This window comes from Anoplophora glabripennis, unplaced genomic scaffold (genome assembly GCF_000390285.2).
Source record: "Anoplophora glabripennis isolate ALB-LARVAE unplaced genomic scaffold, Agla_2.0 scaffold142, whole genome shotgun sequence".
NCBI lineage: Eukaryota > Metazoa > Arthropoda > Insecta > Coleoptera > Cerambycidae > Anoplophora > Anoplophora glabripennis.
The window spans coordinates 151,473-174,990 of NW_019416275.1; the positions used below are offsets into that span (position 1 = coordinate 151,473).

The 23,518-nt window shown below is 31.0% G+C and overlaps 1 protein-coding gene across 1 annotated transcript in view; it reads right to left on the reverse strand.

The window, feature by feature from the left end:
- LOC108906327 (nephrin-like) overlaps positions 1 to 23,518 on the reverse strand; it is a 222,598-nt gene that overhangs the window by 110,998 nt on the left and 88,082 nt on the right. Inside the window, exons 4-5 of the mRNA XM_023457363.1 lie at positions 22,999 to 23,091; positions 8,177 to 8,350 (exon numbers count right to left, since the gene is read on the reverse strand). Of these exons, the coding sequence (XP_023313131.1) occupies positions 8,177 to 8,350; positions 22,999 to 23,091 (267 nt within the window). The remainder of the gene's footprint in view (positions 1 to 8,176; positions 8,351 to 22,998; positions 23,092 to 23,518) is intronic.

Consider the following 23,518-nt stretch of genomic DNA (forward strand, 5'->3'; position numbering starts at 1 on the left):
ATATACACTGAAAAAACAATTACTTTCTATTAAAGGAATCGGTTGTTTTGAATGCAGTTAGTTTACATTTATGCTAGTTACATTGAGATAAACCAGTTACATTCAATACAAGTCATTTGATTTGTTTGAATTAAAAAAACAAACAGTTTACAACAGATTTGTCTATAATTAACAAATTAGATTTAATATAACCATTTATGATTTTAGAATATTTGTTAGGCGAATTAAAAGAATAAATTTTTAATACAAATTTATATTCGTTTTTATTTAATAAATATTATTTTATATTGGCCTATCAAACGTTACAATTAAACTTTAAAGGGAAATTATTCCAAATATATAATTTCTTAAATGTGAACCAGCTGGTTATAAAAGTTAAATATTTATATAGTTTAAAACTATTATCAGTTCAATATTAAAAAATATTATTTAAAAATTACTCCAATCACGTGACCAAGTTGTGTTCTCCCCTAACAGTCGTATCTTTGCCATCATGGCGACTATGTGTGCAAGGTGCCTGTAGTGTATTGTGTAGTTCAGTAGGCTAGTATGGACTATATCAAAAGGTAGTGTTTCTTGTTGTTCTAGATCATATTCATATATAACATGTGCATAGTTATAGAGTGCTGTGTTCCGTTTGTTCCTAATTAAAATGGATGCAGAAACTGTGGAAGCTAGGGCCAAACAAGTAATAATCGTCAAAAAGTCAGTTTTAGATAAGTAACTTCACTCACAAAATAAAATCTTACTTTTAACACGTATATTATCATAAATAGCTATTTAATCATTAAACTGTCAACAACTATGACAAGTAGTTTTGAACGATATATTTAAGTTTTTAGCAAAAATTTAATGTTCGAATAAAAGTATCGTATATACTCGTATGTGCTTTTCTATTAGTAGGTCTCAACACTATGTACCTTTTCAAATTTAATTATAAACTTGTAGTTAGATAAGTTATCTAATTATCAGTTTAATTAAATTTTAGAATGTACATAATTTTGAGACTTATCAAGAAAAAATACGTCCAATATTAGTGTAAAAAACAATTCACTTTTTATAAACCATTGATTTATTAATATTAAAATAACCTATTTTCCCTGAAAAACTGTTAGTTCACATTAAGCTAAGATATATTTCTAATAACCTTATGTCATCTACATCTTAGAATATGTAGATTAATAATAAAGAGGCGAAATGTACAGTTACAGTAAAAATAAATTAACATTCAAATAAGATTTATTACAAAACTATGAACTTATTATTAGTTACTTTTCACACTATATATGTTAGGCAATATCCAAAACTAGGATTAGTTCATGGCAAACGATATTTATTTAGTCCAAATAAACCCTTTTTCAGTGTGAAATTCAGGAGAAGCCTCGGAGGTGACGTTCATCATCAATCCTAAGCTCCAAGTCGGCGATGGACCAATTTAAAGGTCATATTCGGGATCAGCGACCTCGAAAACCCCCAGGATCCTGATTTGAGTCCATTTCAGGTATTGTTAACTGAGTTATAATTTTTTTTCTAAGAAAAACATAATACAAAGTTGCTACATTTTTTCCACATAATCTTGATACGACTTGATCGAAAATTTTCGGAGATTTTGGCACTTCTTGTGCTTTATTTCCTCGACTATATCGCACATTGATATAGTCTAAAATGCGTATAGGTATTTTAAATAAATCTCACTAATTAGTCCGTGAGAGGCCTATTTACTCATGGACAGTGTTATATGGTAGGTTGTGACAGTGTCAGGTCGTAATGTGAGGATAACATTGTTATTGATTGACAGTTTGTATTATTATTTAATTAAAATGAGTTACATAGAAGTAGAAAATTGAAATATTTTGGGAATTAAAATAGAGTATGGAGAATAATTTACTCTATTTTAATTCCTAGAATATTTCAATTTTCTATTTCTGTGTAACCCATTTTAATTAAATACAAACTATCAAACAATAATAATGTTGTCATATACCTACCATAAAACATTTTCCATGAGTACACTGAAAAAATGATTTATTTGGACTAAATAAATATCGTTTGCCATGAACTAATCCTAGTTTTGGATATTGCCTAGCATATATATTGTGAAAAGTAACTAATAATAAGTTCATAGTTTTGTAATAAATCTTATTTGAATGTTAATTTATTTTTAGTGTAATATCACATTTCGCCTCTTTATTATTAATCTACATATTTTAAGATGTAGATGACATAAGATTATTAGAAATATATCTTAGCTTAATGTGAACTAACAGTTTTTCAGTGAAAATAGGTTATTTTAATATTAATAAATGAATGGTTTATAAAAAGTGAATTGTTTTTTTCGCTAAAATTGGACGTATTTCTTTCTTGATTAGTCTCAAAATTATGTACTTTCTCAAATTTAATTAAACTGATAATTAGATAACTTATCTAAGTTTATAATTTTTGAAATGGTACATAGTGTTGAGATCTACTAATAGAGAAGCACATGCGAGTATATACGATACTTTTATTCGAACATTTCATTTTTGCTAAAAATTAATTTTAAGATTTGTATTTTCCGAACTTATTATATACATACATATATCGATCAAAACTACTTGTCATAGTTGTTGACAGTTTAATGATTAAAAATAATTGGCGGATTGTTAAATTGGGTTTTATTATAAATTTATGAAACTACAACAGCAACACTATGTCCTTATTTAAAACTGACTTTTTGACGATTATTACTTGTTTGACCCTAACTTTCACAGTTTCTGCATCCATTTTAATGATGAGTAAACGGAACACAGCACACAGCACTCTGTAACTATATGCACATGTTATATTATGAATATGATCTAAGAACAACAAGAAACACTACCTTTTGATATACTCGTAGTCCATACCGAGGTCCATACTAGCCTACTGAACTACACAATACACTACAGGCACCTTGCATACATAGTCGCCATGATGGCGAAGATACGACTGTCAGGGGAGAACACAACTTGGTCACGTGATTGGAATAATTTTTAAATAATATATTTTACTATTGAACTGATAATAGTTTTAAACTATATAAAAATTTAACTTTTATAACCAGCTGGTTCACATTTAAGAAATTATATATTTGGAATAATTTTCCTTTAAAGTTTAATTGTAACGTTAGATAGGCCAATATAAAATAATATTTATTAAATAAAAACGAATATAAATTTGTATTAAAAATTTATTCTTTTAATTCGCCTAACAAATGTTCTAAAATCATAAATGGTTATATTAAATCTAATTTGTTAATTATAGACAAATCTGTTGCAAACTGTTTCTTTTTTAATTCAAACAAATCAAATGACTTGTATTGAATGTAACTGGTTTATCTCAAAGTAACTAGCATAAATGTAAACTAACTGCATTCAAAACAACCGATTCCTTTAATAGAAAGTAATTGTTTTTTCAGTGTAAGTAGGCCTCTCACGGCCTAATTAGTGAGATTTAGTTAAAATACCTATTTTGGACTATATCAATGTCCGATATGTCAAATTATATTACAACTAAACCTAAATCCTTACGTAAATAGAAAAAGGGCAGAAATGCCTTAAAGAGGTCTAATAATTACAAAATGTCTTATTTTCTTAATAAAAAACCTTCCTTTCGTTTATCTCACTTATTGTTAGAGTTGTTCTATCCAAATATGTAAAAATATGTGTTCCATTTAAATTAACAAAGTTAACATCCGCGGCCATTTTGTTTGGACTTCATTTGTTTTTCTACTATCATTTTCGAAAACTTCTTAAAAAATCGTGCAACATTTGTATTTCACATTTTTTTATAACTCTTAAAAGTTAACGGGAGAGGTCACAATATAGTGAATCACCCTGTACATATTGCCAACCTTTTGGTTCTTCAATTGACATCGGAAAGATATTTTTTTTTCTAGTTATGTTCTAGTTATTAATGTCATTTATAGGTCTGATAAGTACTATTCGCAAATTGGGTATGATTTTTGAAAAATCTGTTACTTTTAATGTAATCAACATTATTATTTGGATTTATAATCAGATATTCTCAAAATTTTATATTTGTGGGTATTATAACATACCTTGCCACATTAATCAGTATAAGAATTGTAGAAATAGACCGATTAGGGAGAAATAATGATAAACTGACGTTTTATATTGCAGTAATATTGCACATCTTTGGGAAAGTTGCTTAACTGTTATCATAGGACGAAACATCCTTGCTCTTAAGAATTTTTCTGAAGTGTCCAAATGACCTCTCTAATTAGGCGAGTCAAATTGAAATAATTCATCATAATTTTTTTTCGCAAAAACAGTAAGAGTGATTACAAAGAGAAAATGAAATTTAATTAATCCGGGACTCGGCCCCCAGATGAGATCTTTCCTTTAGCAAGTCGCAATTTAATTTAATCTAACCCAATTGAAAGAACCGAACTTTTTGCCATTAGATAAGGTCGAGTTATATATGTAATATAACTTTTGTACATAAAAATACTTATCCCGTTCTCCCTCATTCGCTATTCATCTCGGCAGCCATTAATCACTACCACAAATGAGACGAAAGATTAAGCCAAGACGCTCGGATGTCAGACCGATAGAAAAGGCAAGTCAGTCCGTAATTATATGGCTCCGAGCCCTCCGCAGCAGTTATGGGATAGCATAAAAAGTAATGAATATTTTATTGTGAATATATCATAAGTCGTCATGTTGCTGACGGGGATCCTCAATAAGTCAATTCGCAATGCTGAAATAAGGAAAAATTAGTAATTGCGTATCTAAAAATTGGAGTTTAAACACATCTTTTCGCGTCTAAGCAAATGGCAGTCGATATCTTATGCAGGGTGTCTCCAAATAACACCGAAAAAATGTAAGGGGCGATTCTCTGATGAAAATTAATAAGGGTCTTTGACATAAATTTTTTTGAAAAAATCTCCCCTTAAAAGTTACGTCCCTCCAGAAATTAAAAAAAAATAAATGTTTTTCTTTTTTATCTTCCATGTGTATCAAGTTAAAGAAACCAAACTTGGTGAACATTATCTGTCAAAAAATCTACACTTTTTGAAATTTTTTCAACCCTGAAGTATTTTTGTAAAAGGTTGAATAATCATTTTTCTTATAATTTTTTTTTCGATAAAACTTTTTCCTTTTAAAAAATATGTCTAAAAAGCCCTATTCATTTACTATCTTTTTGATCTCTTCAAGTTTTTTTGAAAAGTTAAGGATTTATGAGAAAAAAATAAATGTATTGCAATGTATTTTTAAAAATATGAGCTGTGGATGTAGTTCTATGCTAGTCAAGGTATTAGCTGGCGGATTGTCAGCAGTCTTTGCCACGAGATGGTGCGCGCCACGTACATACATTTCACGCATAAAACTGGAAGATAGGCCGCGATCAACACATTATTTAATAAATACACTCGCGTTAAACAGCTCATCTTTTTAAAAATGCATTGCAATACATTTTTTTTCTCATAAATCCTTAACATTTCGAATGAATGGGGCTTTATAGACATATTTTTTAAAGGAAAAAATTTTATTGAAAAATAAATGTCATAGGGTTTGATTATTAAATACTTTTGGTTGTTTGGTTTGTTTAGCTTGATATACATGGACGATAAAAAAGAAAAACATTATTTTTTTAATTTTTGGAGGGGCGTAATTTTTCAGGGGAGAGTTTTTTGAAAAAAATGTATACCAAAGACTCCTATTAATTTTCACCAGAGAATCACCCCTTACATTTTTTCGATGTTATTTAGATACACCCTGTATATCAGACCGTATACGTATATTAATATATCTATAGTTTTTTCTACTTTCATACTCATAGATGGTGTTGTTGCGCAGAAATTAAAAAGTAGGATCATTTACTTACTAAACTTGTTATACAGGTAGTCCGGAAGTGAATGGATCATACTTCAACTGTAGTTTACTTGGATGCAAATAAACCGCTTTAGATTTCGCTATCTTAAAAAGTTACGGGATAGTGAGATAAAACCAGTGTAAAAGAATTAAAATAATTTATCATGCAATGGATTGAGAAATATGTAAAAAATATATATTATTATTCATTATTATTAGTATTACCTTTCTATCAGAAAACTGCAAAAATGTTTTTAAACACCTCTACAGGTTTCTTTAGACATTAAATGAAAAATAATCTAAAAATTTTTAAATTTCAGTCAGTCAAATGTCAAATTATTATAATTTTATGACAGTGATTTTACCTCACTAACACTTAATATACTCAAAATGTTAGCTTAGTCCGAAAAGTACCAGATTTCCTTGCCTATCCCGATTTTACATATTTTTATTAAAACCGAAAATTTTAATCCAGATGATTAAAATAAAAAAAATGCAAAAAAATTTCACATCTACTAAAATATCTTTGTTCTAGTGGATTTTTTAAGAAAAAATGTCTCATTTTATTAACCATAACTGAGTTATTTTTTTTAACCTATAGTAACTAAGCATTTCAATAAACCAAAAATAGACCTACTAGAGGCATGAATATTTTAGTTTTGATTGAATTAAGTATTTGTTAACGATAATGTAAGTCAAAAAAAATAAATAGATCGAAAATAGGAGTTATTATTTGTCCTAGAAATACCATTAAGTTATAAGCAGTGACTGAATTTCCAGAAGCCAGAGGCGCGCGGCGTCCAATTTCTGTGGTCTTCAATGATTCTTCTTCTTTTTTTCATTTCAGTGACTTCTGGTATACCTACCATTGATATAGAACTTTAATAAATTTTCTCATTTATTAGATAAATCGTTAAAATAAGTTTCATCACGAGATGTCAAGTCTCTAGGGATTTCTGAAAAATGTGAAATTTTTTTCGGGAAACGAAGCATGTCTGGACATTCCTTAATACAATTTTTTTCTATTTTGACCACCTGTATATTAAAATACAAACAGGGTGCTTCAAAAAAGTGCACCAACATTTTTGAGGTAAAAATGTGTGAAAAAGTATAAGTAATATAAATATATATATAAAAAAAAAAAATCATTTTTGTTTTGATATTTTTGAACGGGTAATAATAATTTGGTATTAAAATGCCATACCATTGCAGTTGTCGATGCCGTAGATTGAAGGAGTCAGAAGTGTAACTTCTGTGCCTTCAAAAATAGTTAAATTTTTGAAAAATTGAATGATGTTGGTTGAACTTTCTGTTAGTTTTGCAACAAGAATTATAGATAATCAAAATAATTTTAATTAATGGCTAATCAGAAAAGCTAAATGTAAAAGAGGTCGATATGTAAAAATGATAATAAACAAGCAAAAATTGAACACAGAAAAATATGTAAACCGTTTAATATTCTTATGGCATGAGTAAATAAAAAATGACATGAAACTTTGAAGACAACCAAAATACAAATAAAATTATAAATAATAATTTTCTCTAAAAAAGAATACTGTTATGTTTGAGACATGACACATCGAAAACTAACGTTAATCAAAGTCTTTTGTTATTTCTAATTAATTCCTGCTAGTAACAATCTTAGACTATGTCTACATATTTATTTAGTTTAATTTATGTTTATTTGTTACTGTTTTTGTATATTGACTATTTCGATTTCAGTTTTCTTATATATTGACCTAGTAATTAAAATTATTTCGTAAAACTGTAGCTCCTGGAGTAAAACAAATAAAAAGTTTATCATTGTGGAATTTCCTCTAAAATATAAGAAAATTCGAAATTTGACAAGAGTGTTTTCTTTTCATACATGTCAAGTAATAAACGACACAAATAAGTTTGCGTCTGAGATAGCTCCGCCTACAAATGCGCACTAGGCAAACTTCCAGCAGCTATCCCAAATCGCCGCGCCAGTTTTATTCCTTCTAGCTGAATGCATGTAGAAACGGAAACTTATTTGTGTCGGTCTTGTACGTATAAATGTTTAATAAAAAGTTATAGACGTAGAAGTTACTCTTTAATCTTGAAAACGGTGCGTTTCTAAACTAAAGTTAACACAAATTTAATCTTGCTGGAACAAATTACGTTTATATACCTGTTGTATTAAAGTAGGACGTGATCTTTATCAGTTTTATCTAAACGTGTTCAATATTTGCAGTTCCGTCTGTGCAGTAGATCGTCCTTTGTTCGACCGCACTAAAGAACAGGATACCGCTGGTCGTTTCAACACCGAAAGTAATTATTGACGCTGCAATCGCACTTACCTTGCACTCCACCCTGAGTGGTTCGTCTTTGGCCGCTCCCAGCACCCTCCTGATGATGCTGTCCCCGCACACCGGCTCGAATTTCACCCGGAGGTGGAAAGGCGGGCTCTTTGAGGTGCCCTCTTTGTTCGTCGCCTCGCAACAGTATCTGCCGGAACTGGCCCGACTTACACCCTGTAATTAAGAAGGTTGAATTAGAAGCTGGGTGTTGAGTTGTTAATAAAGCGCTCCTCTACTAAGGCGTGTTTCGCCTGCTAAGTCGCATTTTATGCTAAAATATTCTTTTTGGTGATGTAGCGATTAAGTCAGCTGAATTTATTACTTTATAAAGTCGGGGTACGTAACTTTGGGAGTCGTGAATGAAAAATAATCTAATTTATTTTTTACCTTTTTTTCTTTCCAAAGAAGGCAGTCTGGCAGATTTTTGCGAGACGTTAATTGTTTCGAAACCTTTTATCGAGATTAAAGTTGTTGCAAAAAACCTTTTAGTATCTCTTTAAATAATGCCATAATCAGGGGGCTAATTTTCTAAGCAACAGTCGAAGTGACAAACCATCCACACTGATAGACAGGGTGTTGGAAGTTTGATTGCCTTAATTTTAACAGACGATAGAATAAATTACAATAAACAAAAAAACTTTATGTAACATGGGTCCTAAACTCAATCATTTCCAAGAAAAAAATTATCAAAATCTCCAACTTGATGTACAAAAGTTCAATTAATTAAGGAATATAGACATAACTGCGTGCATAGAATACTATAAAATATCACTTTTTTAAACTTTTTTATGTTTAATTCTAAAAAACAATTAGCGTTGTAATAAATTTAAAATTCATATCGAACAATGTGGCAACGGCGCAGCGGTTTATTAACACGAGGCAATCACAATACGCAATTCAGTTGGTATCTGGATTCGACCGTGTCGGAGTGTTTTTGCGTACCACTATTTCCTTTTCTTGAGGTGTTTTCTAGCCAGTACGCGAAAATTGGATTCGAAGGTGTCGTGTGTGTATCGAAAATGGTGGTGGACATTTTGAGCATATGTTGTAATTTGTTTTCTACTTCTGTGTTTAAAAATTACTGAATTTTTGGTAAGTACCTAAATTATTTTTAATACGTACGATTATTTGGACGACGTGAATCTTTGGATACTTTAATTACATATTTTTCAAATACCTAATTGGATTAAAAGTTAAGTTCCCGTTTTAAGAGATTCATTATTACTAAAATTCGAGCTAAAACTTAAGCACAACACTTCGTACTATAAAATCGATACATTTTATTTTATTTATTTAAAAACTGGAAAACGATTGTCTTGAAATTTACTAAGTATTTACTAAATGTTTTACAATAATAGAGCTGTTTACATTTTTTCCGTAGGACAAGTCTGCTGCGTGTACACGTACCGCGGATCAGCAGGTTAAGCGCTGTTGTCACGTTGTGATGAAACTCCCCAATATTAATACTCGCTGTATTTTGAAAACTGTTAATCTTACGCCCCTGTAATATACAAGTTTTTTGTTCATTTATAATTACTCTATCTCCTGCTGAAGTAATGGCAGTCAAACTTCTTACACCCTGTATATAAATTCTAAATTATATTCTTTAATTTTAATTCTTATGTTTACCATGGAATTATAAAATGTATAATTATATTTTAAGAAAAAATTTATAAAATGTTAGTATTTAGTTACAATTTTAATCGGTATTTTTTTATTTTATTCTGATGGGGGATTAGGGACACTAACATTTGAAATTATGTTATGTTTACCATTCGATTGTTTTATATTCATTTATAGATACATTTTCTATTATTAGTTCCTATAAGTATTTATTTTTACTTTAGGCAGTGGCAGGCAGTAAAAGAAAATAATTTAAAATTTAGTTTACAATGTTATTTACATAACTAAATAGATTAACCTTATGAAACATATTAAAAAGGAAATGTTAAATTTGTAATTCCACTTGCAAAATTCGTTAGCAAAAGTCTGAATACGTGGGCTCCTCGTAGCTCGCCTCTACATTTGCAGTGTTTACAGCGGTGATCATGGTTACCGTCGCGCAGCAGTGAAAGACGGGGTGGGAATAGCGCATATTTACAATGCAGTTTGGACTCTGTTTAGTCCGACCGTAAGCAAATAACAGCTATTCATTGTTGTTTTTTAATCAACTTAATTTGTTCAGGTATGGTGTAAAATTGTGTTCCTTGTGCGTTTTCTAAAAAATTTTAAAAATTTGAATTGATTATAGCACTTGCAATGCTATCTATTCAAAAACCAATTGTGCGAGAAATACCAAACATTGAAAAATCAATTGAAAAGTTTACTTCGGACAAAAGCAGAAGAATGGACTTTGACTATAAAAAATAATGTTGCGTACATTTTCCCTATATTTCAATAGTACTTAAAATAAAACTACACAATTATATTTGATTTTTTTTCACTACATTGCACCTAAATTTTTCCGCCCTCCCTGGTACGGAAGTAAAGCCAATTTTCAAACACATTCATCAAATAAAGTTATCCAAAAAAATCCGTAAACAGTTGAGCAAATTTTCACTCAAAATCGATACAATTTTTTGTTACAACGAGTCCATGCCTAATTGTGTTGAAATAATAACACTATTCATTGAGTAACGTTTATTCAACTATTTGTTAGCTAAATAAATCTTATACATGGTATGGCGTGTATAATCTATAAAAATGAAACTACAGCTTCCTAACGGTGTTTGTAATAGAAAAGTATATTTTTGCGTTTTTTTTTCGTAAATTAAAGTTGTAGCTGTAGACCAGCCGCGTTAACAAATCGTCGTTGAAAGATAGAAAGATATTTTTCAATTTTTGGGGTAAATGCAAAAATACAAACTAAGAAAAATGGTGATTGAAAAAAAAACTGATACTTTATTATTATTATAATAATTAATAGTAATTACTATCTTAAATGCATTGTTGTTAGTGCAAGAGTTCGCAAACAAAACCACATCTGTAAGCATCTGTGGCTTGCCAACTGCGTGCACTAAACAAACTATTAAAAAATTAAATAAAATTTACCATTTTGAAAAAAATGTTGAAATTTATCCTCATTGGCGCTGAAACAGGCATGGCACCGACACACCCAATTTTGGGGAATATTTTGTCAAATTCCACGTATTCCCCTAATTGTGTCAGCAGCTTCAAGTATACGGTTTCGCAATTCTTCCACCGCAACGTGGCAATTGGAGTATTGTAAACCAATGACTTCAAGCGACTCTAAAGTTAAAAGTCCATTGGAGTTAGATCGGGTGACCGAGGTGGCCACGGCACAGAACCAAAGCGTCCAATCCATCGCTGAGGAAACATTTCATTCAAAAGTGTCGTTACTTCTCGAGTACTGTGCGGAGGAGCCCCATCTTGAAGATAAAACATGCGTGCCCGAACTTGTAATGCCACATCGTCAGGTAACCTGTTCTCCAAAAAGTCAGCATATGTTGGTCTATTTACTCGTTCTTCAAAAAAATAGGGACCAACAAGTACATCGCCTATTATGCCAGCCCAAACATTTACCGAGAACCGATGTTGAAAATGAGTTTCTCTAATTGCGTGAGGATTTTTATCGGCCCATATGTGCATATTATGGAAATTCACTTCATCACGGGTAAATGTCGCCTCATCTATTACACAAACATAAGCAGGAAAGTCTACTTGATTGGCACATTGCCGTAAAAATCATCTGCAAAAACACATTCGTTGATCACAATCCGGGGATAAAAATCTGTTGAACTGGTTACAGATGATAGGAGAGCAACAGCTGGCGCCTTCAGGTACGAGATGAGGTTCCTACTTGCTGTGCGAGTCGTCGAGTACTAATTGTGGGGTGTTCGTCAAGATTTTCCAACACTGCATCTTCAACATAAAGGTTCACTTGCTGACCACGTCCTTCTACTCGAGGAAAAACACTTCCCGTATCTCGCAGCCGTAGAACGCACTGTAGGATTGTATGTGCACATGGGGGATGACGTTGTGGCCATCGTTCCTGGTACAATCTATCGCCGCGAGCGCATTTTCTTCGTCTACACCATGCACTAACACCATATCGACACGTTCGGAAATAGTAAATGCATTTGTTTTCTGGGTTCATTGTAAAACTAGTTTGTGCACAAACTAAAAAATTAAGCAAAGTAAGAAATAAGAATTTCGTTTTTAATGTAATCGGCACGCTGTTCTTATTTTTTACTTGTTTATAAAGATTACACTATCGTGGAATTACAAAATAAAAACTTTTGTCTGGAATCTTTCACTTTTTAACACTGATGGGTCGATGGACAATGCTTAATATTTAATAATTAAGTCAATGTACAATGTAACCTAACCTCTTTTTAGTATTATTAGTATTAGATTATACTGACTTAAATTATAAGGTTGCATCTCGGGTCGCATAAAAACATTTCCAAAGTTTTTAGTAAATAACACTGGGTCGGCCTTCATTTTCGTTGAATAAATGAACTTTAATTTACAAAAAAAAAAAATATCGAAGATAGATTTTTTTTTCGTATAAGACCTCTTTTATGCACGCGTTTTTCTCCTCTCAACGCGAAATTGAGAAAAACACGGCATATTTCTGCTCCATTTTATGCACGCGTATTCTATCAGTTGTCGCCAGTTTCATGCCACACAGTAGTCAGTGAAGTACATGAAAATGGATCCGTGTATATTGTATTTGTGCTATAAAAAAATATGTAATAGAAAACGTAAGAGGCGATGGGCAGTACATCCAATTAATAGAAATAGAATTCAATTGCGTCCATTGCATCCATGTCCCGCTTGATCAATAGCTAAACTAAAACTAAAACAAACTGTACTAAAACTATTCTTGACAGACAGAGCCACTGGACTTGCGACAAGGAGCGCTTTGCATAAAAACCATCGCGACAGAATTGAAAACGCGAGAGCAAATAAACGAGCGTAAAATGCATAAACGTAGTAACTCGATTCAGGGTATCTTGAAACGCGGCGTTTTTGTCAACTCCGCGTTGAGAGGAGAAAAACGCGTGCATAAAAGAGGTCTAAGAGTTTTCTATTACAAATATCATCAGGAAGCCGTAGTTTAATTTTTATAGATTATACACGCCACGCCCTGTATTGATAAAGTTTAATAACTCTTGAATTAGCTTTCTAAACTATGTGTGGTATATAGATATATCCCGCCTAATAGTAACTAAAATTAATTTTTGATTGCAGCTAAGTAAATGAGTTTGTTGTCTGACAGCAGAATTCCAACTGCTCGTCGGTATGTAGGAATCTCTGCGTTCCCCCTATTCAGGAGAATCTGTAATATAAACAAAGAATTGAATTATTTTAGACACCGGAATTATTATAGACCGGTTTCGAACCTATTAGTTCTCATTAGGATGAAATAGGTAAACCGATCGACGAATCAATATGATTAGTTAATAATTTTATTTCACCTCGTGCTACGCTAATTTTGTTTTCATAGTACCTTCTAAGAGATTAGTAGGTCGCTCTCTGCCAGTAGACACAAGGCAATGCTTTGTAATAGCAAGCAATGTGTAGCAGTGCAATTTGTAGAAGAAATTCCTCTAAATTGTCACAAGTCTTTCCAATTTGGGAAAAATGTAGCGGTTTATAATACCTGGTGAACCAACATGTGTTTTGGTGTTTTAAGTTCGACACACACTGTGGAGTAATTAGGAAACTTGGTCGGGTTTTCTTGTTGTATTTCTCATTTCAATTCACGACGTGAACTAGTATTTGAATGGCTGGTATTGGTATTCAACGATTGGATTGGCCTGCATGCCGCTCTGACTTTACCTCCATCGAACATCTGTTTAATTAACTTATAAAAGTATTCGTCATTATATTGAACTATTAGATATTTTTGCTGATCTGTATATTGCGTTTTCACAATCTCTCGCAATACCTCGAAATTAAATTTAATTGATTGAAATATTATAATTAGCGTTTTATTGATTTATTCTTTCCTCATATTAAAATTGCAACGTTTTACTTGAACTTGGTCATATTTTATGAAAATGCGTATACAGGAATGAATTAAAAAAACAAAATATTGACCAAATTTTCTCATTTAGACCATTAAAACATCATTTTAGTTGGAAATAATTTTTATCTATTTAAAAAATGATATTCAACTGTTCTTCTGATTACATAGTGGTTTCTAGCTACAATGTTGGTAAATTAAGCTACCTATTCAAAGTACAATTAGTAAACGTAGTTAAAAGATATGAAGGTAATATAAGTTTTATTATGTTGACGTCAAATAAATTCATGGTTTAGCTGCAAAGTACTTTTGACATTTTGTACAGGAAAATTAGGGCACACTTGAATGGAAATTAATCAATTCATTTCAATTCTGGTGTAAGTAATTAAGAGATATTGAAAGGAACAACGAATGTTATGGAGTACTCTCAATTTATGCAGAAATATCCGCAGGCGAGGATGTAAAACCGCAAGATCGATATTTTGGTGCAGTGTGCTTGAAGAGAGAGTAACACATATTAGTCATTGGAAAAGTTTTCAAAGGACATTTAGAATGAACTATAAGTATGTAACTAGTACCACCATTACTACTCTCTAATTAAATGATATTAATGATGTATCAAAAGTGAGGTTAATGATACAAAAATTTTGGTATTTAAGCATTTGTAACATGTGTGTTTTCTTAAAATAAATGTACTGACATAAATCCGAGAAGGAAGCAAAGACAACAAAGTAATCCCCTAAAATAAATAAAGAAGTTAACTTAATAGCTCCCTGGTTTATATCTTCTAAGATACCCTTACATGAAAAAGCAATAAAATGACATATAGTGTCAGAAATACCTTTTTCATCTTATTCCGGTCCTCTACAAATCTGGATAATCTCCTCCTGAATTACTTGTCCAGATTTCGGTAACTTTAAGAGGATATCGAAGATTTTGCCCGCTGCTCTCATAAATATTTTTCCCGTAAAATATTTATTTTTCACAAAATAAATAGCACCGCTTTTGCCTTTTCTACTTCATAGAGGAGAAATTGCAATTACTTGTAGGTTTAGCTTATTTTATTAATGTCGTATGAATAAAGATAGAGCCTTATTTGATCTTGTAAAACGCAAGCTGCCTTTTACACAAAGTGCTGGCAAATGTTATTTCTAGTTCATTATAATTTAAATGTAATCGTACGTATAAGTGCAGTGTTGTAAAATCTAATTGTCTTAATGACTTCCCTAATTTATAGAATAAAACACGTTAATAATAATTCTCACACTCTACTTAACGCGAAGCGGAACGCAATTGAATTAGGATGAAATTAAAATAATTAATATTGCTATCTTTCTTTTCGTAACAAAAAAATGTAGCAATACACATGCAGGGTGCTGACATAAGAAAGCGCAGTGCCGGCTCCATTAATCTACACTGATAAAAATTGTGGAAATTTACATAAGCTTTTTACATATTTGTAATGCTTTCTATACACAAAATATATACATGAATTGAACATACATGATACATTGCGTTGAATTACATATTTGTGTGTATTTTCTTTTTATGATGTATTACTTTTACTTGTACATTTAGATTTTAAAATGTATTATTCCAAATCCTTTATGTATTTTTACTGTGTAAATTTACGAAAAAAATGTGAATTTACATGACTTCACCCAATCTGATTAGTCATATGATCACCTAGTATGATATTACCCTGCGGGTGTAAAGTCCCGTGCTAGTTGTTTAGTAGGCATGTTTAGATTAATTTATGGCGTAATAATATAGCACACTGTTTTAAGTACCTAAATATAATGTTATAAATAAATATCTACTGAGGTAAGTAAGTACATAATACGACTTTTTATAAATTATATAAATTTGTGTTTAAAGTTATTGAAAAGCATGAAAAATATCAATAATAACCATATTGAACTTTGATCGACTTTTATAAGTGGTCATTTAGACTGTAGCTTACTATTTAAGAACTATTTTATTTATTGTTTTATTTACACTATATTTTGTTCTTAGTTTAATGTTCTCAAAAAGTGGCCATTGCTCTCAAGTTGGTTCAAAGATTCCACCTCAAAATGTACATAGACGTGAGAACTAGAGCAAAATTTGCATCCGAAAAATATGTGAAGAATGTTTTTCCTTATAGGTATTATTTTAAATTGGAAGTCAATTTTGTGGAAGAAAATGTATCTCATTTGTCTTAGACATAATATTTATTTAGTTATTCCTCATAGTTAAAGAAATCTAAGATTAATTCAAGCTTTATACGGTTTTCGAGAGTATGGAAACGTATAAAGGCGTCACTAAAAAAAGGTAGAAGGGAGATTTTTTTACAGAGATTGCTTTATATATATGTTTTTAATTTTTACCGACTTCGTTAATTTAAACCTGCTATATCAAGTTTTTCATTGTACTATTATTTTAAGAAAGCTGTTTAATTAATTGGTGTTAAATAATATTCCGTACTATTTATCTTTAGTTATATGTAATTCAGAAATTTATATTTTACTACAGAGAATATGTATCATTTATTGATTAATAAATATTCTTAAATTTGTATAATGTTACAAAAGAATAGTGCCTAGATTTTTTTTCTTAAAAATACTATGTAGTCCTTTTTCTTAATAAACTTACACTTTGGGTGAATTACACAGAAAGTGTAACATTACATGCTTAATGTATCTTTACACTGTAAAAAATCGGTGTGAGTGAAAGCAATAAAGGTTCGGAGTGAATCCATTGAGTGAAATTATTGAGTACATTTTCACTCAATATTGGGCATTTTGATAATTTTACTCATTTGTGATTATATTTAAACTAAAACTGAGTACTTTCACTCATATATAGGTATTCCTTAAATACATTCTTCACGTAAACTCGTATTGGGCACCGTGAAGTTAACCGCGCTTAATGTTCAATTTGTATATTTTATTTCACCAGTAATTAGTAAGTAATTTGGTAAGTATTTGTAAGCCATAAACCAGAATTTGTAAGTAGCTCGTTAAGATGTTATATATATGTTAAGAAATCGAGGCTAACTTCTCGGGGGCCTCACTTCTGTTGAATTTGCGAATTTTCTTATCATCAAGAATTAGTAAGTCATTTGTAAGTATTTGTAAGTCATAAACTAGAATTTGTAAGTAGCTCATTAAGATGTTATATATATGTTAAGAAATCGAGGCTAACTTCTCGGGAGCCTCACTTCTGTTGAATTTGCGAATTTTCTTATCATCAAGAATTAGTAAGTCATTTGTAAGTATTTGTAAGTCATAAACTAGAATTTGTAAGTAGCTCATTAAGATGTTATCTATATGTTAAGAAATCGAGGCTAACTTCTCGGGAGCCTCACTTCTGTTGAATTTGCGAATTTTCTTATCATCAAGAATTAGTAAGTCATTTGTAAGTATTTGTAAGTCATAAACTAGAATTTGTAAGTAGCTCATTAAGATGTTATCTATATGTTAAGAAATCGAGGCTAACTTCTCGGGAGCCTCACTTCTGTTGAATTTGCGAATTTTCTTATCATCAAGAATTAGTAAGTCATTTGTAAGTATTTGTAAGTCATAAACTAGAATTTGTAAGTAGCTCATTAAGATGTTATCTATATGTTAAGAAATCGAGGCTAACTTCTCGGGAGCCTCACTTCTGTTGAATTTGCGAATTTTCTTATCATCAAGAATTAGTAAGTCATTTGTAAGTATTTGTAAGTCATAAACTAGAATTTGTAAGTAGCTCATTAAGATGTTATCTATATGTTAAGAAATCGAGGCTAACTTCTCGGGAGCCTCACTTCTGTTGAATTTGCGAATTTTCTTATCATCAAGAATTAGTAAGTCATTTGTAAGTATTTGTAAGTCATAAACTAGAATTTGTAAGTAGCTCATTAAGATGTTATCTATATGTTAAGAAATCGAGGCTAACTTCTCGGGAGCCTCACTTCTGTTGAATTTGCGAATTTTCTTATCATCAAGAATTAGTAAGTCATTTGTAAGTATTTGTAAGTCATAAACTAGAATTTGTAAGTAGCTCATTAAGATGTTATCTATATGTTAAGAAATCGAGGCTAACTTCTCGGGAGCCTCACTTCTGTTGAATTTGCGAATTTTCTTATCATCAAGAATTAGTAAGTCATTTGTAAGTATTTGTAAGTCATAAACTAGAATTTGTAAGTAGCTCATTAAGATGTTATCTATATGTTAAGAAATCGAGGCTAACTTCTCGGGAGCATCTCTTCTGTTGAATTTGCGGATTTTCTTATCATCAAGAATTAGTAAGTTATTTGTAAGTATTTGTAAGTCAAAAACTAGAATTTGTAAGTAGCTCGTTAAGATGTTATACAGAGCTTCTCGAAAGTAACGGATAAATTATAAAAAACCGCTGAGAAAAATATTTCAAAAAAATCTGTCGATTTTTACTTTTAAATTATCGTTTATGTATGTCAAGAAACGTACAGGCTGATTAATTATAATTTCCCTCCTTCCCCAGTTAACTTCTTTATTTTTGGTTTAGAAAAAATTTAAATACAAAAGTTATACAGAATAATATAAAGAATCGTTTAAATATTACTGTAAAATCATATTAGTGTAATGTTTTAAAAACAATACTTCTAACTCTTACATATTTTATATTTACTATAACTACATAATATAACCACAAAAAAAACACAATTCAAACTAAACAAACGTCAATTTCACAGTGTGAAAAAGTTAGTAAAAAATTTAAATACAGTAGATTTTACATAATGGAAAAACTAGAAACAAACGTAACAAATTTCCTTCCTCACCCTGTTCTTCATTTGTCTGGACAAGCTCCATCCCCTCCCTGTTGCGAATCTGGCAATGCACTTGCACAGCCATGGTAAAAAACAGGGAGCGAAGTGTATTAATGATTGACGCAACGGGGTTTTTTGTGTAAAAAGTTAGAGAAACCAAACAATAACAAATCCAGTCATATCTTTTTATATTAATGTGTAATTCATTTAAAAACAGAAAACGGACCGATACCAGTTGGACAAATGCTTTTAGAGAGCCACAATATTAACCAAATAAATTTTTGCTTAAGTGAGTGGATGACAGCTGGATCAGTCCCAAGTACAGTAATTAGCGACCATTTCTTAGCACTGCTTGGTGCAATTGCTAGATGTATTGCCGGTGAGGTCAACTTATCAACGTATATGGAAAAGTGCCTTACATCGCTAACAGCAAACCTGAAGTAACAGTCTTCATATGCATTGATTTTGCCCACACTATGAAACTTGTAAGCAGGTGGGAATGTTTTAAGGGAATTCCAGGACCAGTAAACAAATTTTTTTTTTTCCTGTGATTATATCAGATTTTCACTTTTTTGTTTTTAATCACGGTGACACCGACTTTAGAATTATAAATGGGACACTTTGTATATTATTACATTTTCAGAAACCTTGTGACAAGAAAAATTCAACGATACCACGTTTGTAGAGGTTTTCTTGAAAAATAGCAAAATCATTGACAGCTGAATATAAATTATCTATTACTTTCAGGCCTATGTTCAAAACAAAAAAGTGAAAATCTAATTTGATCATAGAGAAACATCTGCAACTGCGGATGTTAGTACAATTCCATACTAACTACATTTCCATAACGTTAACTGTTTTCGAAACATTTCCCTCTCTAAAACGTCGTGGGCCATCCTGTATTATGTATATTTAAAGAAATAGGGGCTTTTTTGCAAATTAACTTTTCACCAAAAATTAGTAGGTAGGTAATTTGTAAGTATTTGTATGCTATAAGAATTTCTAAGAACCTCGTTAAAATGTTACATAATTAGTTGTAAAGTAATAAAATATACTTTTAAAATGCAAACAGTAGGTAAAGATTATATATAGCTCTCAAGATTTCTATAAAAAATAAACTACAAAAACTCAAATACATTTTTATTAAATGTTTAAAAACAAACATATCATAAATATTTATTATAAACTAACAGTATAAACAACGCACACAAAAATATAAAAATAAGTATCTACAGGGTGTATATACTCGTACATTAATACTGTATACTTTATAGTATGAATATTGTGTAATTCAGAACTTTTACAGATTGATATTTTTTTATGCATATCATTATTTATATATCTCCCATGCACCGTCGTTTCTTCTACATAGACAATAATAATGTCCAATTCCGGCCCTTGTAACAGGTGGGTAGATGCCGATCACGAATCTACAGAATTTTGGCATGTATTACATTCAAAAGGTTGTTTAGATGTCAGCAACAATCCTAAATTTTTCACATTCTGGGAACTTACACAAAATTGCTCGGGAAAAGTACACCTACCACAAAGATAATACTTCACAGCACTTTTTAAGCCCTGGCAAATTTTAGTAAAAGCCGAAATTATATTAAATTGACAGTCAATACTGGGGAAGGGGGGAAATTGTAATTAATCAGCCTGTACGTTTGTTAACAGACATAAACGCCAATTTAAAAGTAAAAATCGACGGGTCCGAGGACTTTTTTGAAATATTTTTCTCAACGGTTTTATATAATTTATTCATTACTTTCGTTACTCTGTATAACATCTTAACGAGCTACTTACAAATTCTAGTTTATGGCTTACAGATACTTAGAAATGACTTACTAATTCTTGATGATAAGAAAATTTGCAAATTCAGCAGAAGTGAGGCTCCCGAGAAGTTAGCCTCGATTTCTTAACATATAGATAACATCTTAATGAGCTACTTACAAATTCTAGTTTATGACTTACAAATACTTACAAATGACTTACTAATTCTTGATGATAAGAAAATTCGCAAATTCAATAAAAGTGAGGTCCCCGAGAAGTTAGCCTCGATTTTTTAACATATATATAACATCTTAACGAGCTACTTACAAATTCTGGTTTATGGCTTACAAATACTTACCAAATTACTTACTAATTACTGGTGAAATAAAATATACAAATTGAACATTAAGTGCGGCTAACTTCACGGAGCCCTCGTATTTGGTGCACTTGTAGCTAAATCAGAGTAAATATCCTCATTACTGAGTGAGTTTAAATGTATATTAATTTTAAATAAATTGAATGGCGTCGCACTATGAACGATTGGAACTACTTTAGTGTCAAAATCATAGAACTCTGGATAGAAAAAAGATAAAAAGGTTTAGCAAGCGGTATTTTAAAGGTAAAAGGATTACCTTTTAGGGAAAAATATCGAAAATGCACTCGATTTATTAGGCTGCTTTCAGGGAACGTTTAAACCTCGGTTTTTTCAATTTTTTTCGATTTTTTTGAATGCCACTATTTTTCCTCATCTGACTACTAAAAAATACATTTTTTTCAGAAAGTAGATTAAAAAATCTTCAATTTCCATTTTGGTAAAATTTATTTGAAATATTATATCTTGAGTGATTGTCATTCGAAAAGTTCAGTGTTCATAAATTTAGTTTCTAACAGTGTTATATCAAATTAATTTGTCCGTTTTCATTCAAGTTCATTTAAAAAAATATTTTTATTAAAGTATACGTGACACTAATTAAATAAATATAAGTATTTAAGTTAGCATCAAGCTAATAATTTTATAGTGAAAAGTGTTTTTCAGGAACATCGATCATTATTAGAAAATATATAAGGAAACGGAAGTTCGGTCACATATTGAAAGCAACGTGCACGAAACGTATCTTAATTGCACTTTCATTGTTAGAAACAGCATGTTGAGCTTGAAACTCTACTGTTATTATTGTTTTCAAGTTTTAGAATGACAGTACTAGTGATAAAATCTTATTGAGGCTGCATTACTGGAGTTTGTAAAGTGAATTATTAATACTTCCATTAATTTATAAATGAGCTTAAAATAATTTCATTATAAGTTATTGGTCAATAAATTTTATTTTCAGGTAACCACCATTTTTATTTATCAGGCTACTTTGATTGAACTATGACATTATATTTTTAAAATGCTTGTAACTTCTAAACAAAAACGAATCGGACCTGTGTTCATAATATAAGAAATAATGTTTAAAATTAATCCAGTTACCATCAGTTATAGTTTGTCATAGAGTTTGTAGAACACCCTGTGGGGAACGGTTTTTTAACACAATTTGAGAACGTTAATGTCAAAAAAACGGTGATATTTTTTAATAAGTTGCTTAATTACGTCTTTAAGATTACAATGACGCTTTCAGAATCATGTTTGGTTGAAAATTAACGCCTGTACAGAGGCTTAAAGTTCATAACTTTTGGAGCCTCCGTTATAAACAAATTGAATTGTGCTAAAACTATTGCACCTACAGCGCCCACTTTTGGTACACTTTTAAAGTATGACAAAACCCTCAACTTGTCATAGGTTTTATAAAATTTTAACAATAAATGCGATAGTTATAAACAAATTAAAAAATGAGCACTTTTCTTGTTTTTTTGCGATAACATTTTTGTTTATTAACCGATTTTAATTTAACAAGTCTCATTTTGTAGATAATTTTACTCCCTACAAGCTGTCTGCGAGTCACTTTTCGCTAAAATTTATGGTTTTCTCTGCAAAGTGAAAAAACTGTTTTCCTCACTTATTTGTTTAAATAGAAAAGTTAGCTAATAAAAGTTTTTGACTCACGAGACGAGAGATGTCTTGTATTATATTCCTTTAGACAATTTTACAATAATCTCGCGGATAGGACTTTTTTCGAGTAAAAATTTTATTTGCTTCGCTTATTCGTTCAATGAGACATTTGTGCATTTAGGTACATATTTTATATACAGACTTTAATATTAGTTTGTCATTGCCTGTGTTAGTTAGGTTCGAGGGTAATATTTTATCGTTAAAGACTTTTGATGACCTTCAGCCTTACTCACCTGAAGGACGAGTGTCTGATTGCTGACGATGACTCCCGCCGTGGAATTGCTGAGCAGTTTCTCGCCGTCTCGGAGCCACCACACCCGGTGTACCTGGAATCAGTTCGAAACTCAATTAAAGTGGCTCTACCTACAGACAACGTTCGTCAGAATGCAAATGAGACGGGATGCACGCCGTCGAATGTTGCCGCAAGACACGAGACCAGTATGGATGGTTGTAGAATAAATTTGTTTCAATTAGTATAAAGTACGAAGGATGCTACAACTGTGATTTTTTCCATAAATAAATATTCATGCAGTCGCCGACCATGCGAAAAGTTAATGATTTTTCTTTTTCATTGAACTGCGTTGCTCGCACTCACTTCGTTTATTGCTATGATGAATTTATGCAAGGTGTAACAGTGATGTTGCGACAAACTTTAAGAGTGATTGCTCGCGTAAAAAGATACGAGGGTAATATTATTTTTCTAAAAAAGTTCTTAGGAGTTTTATAGGTCCTTTAAAAGCGAAATACCTCCAG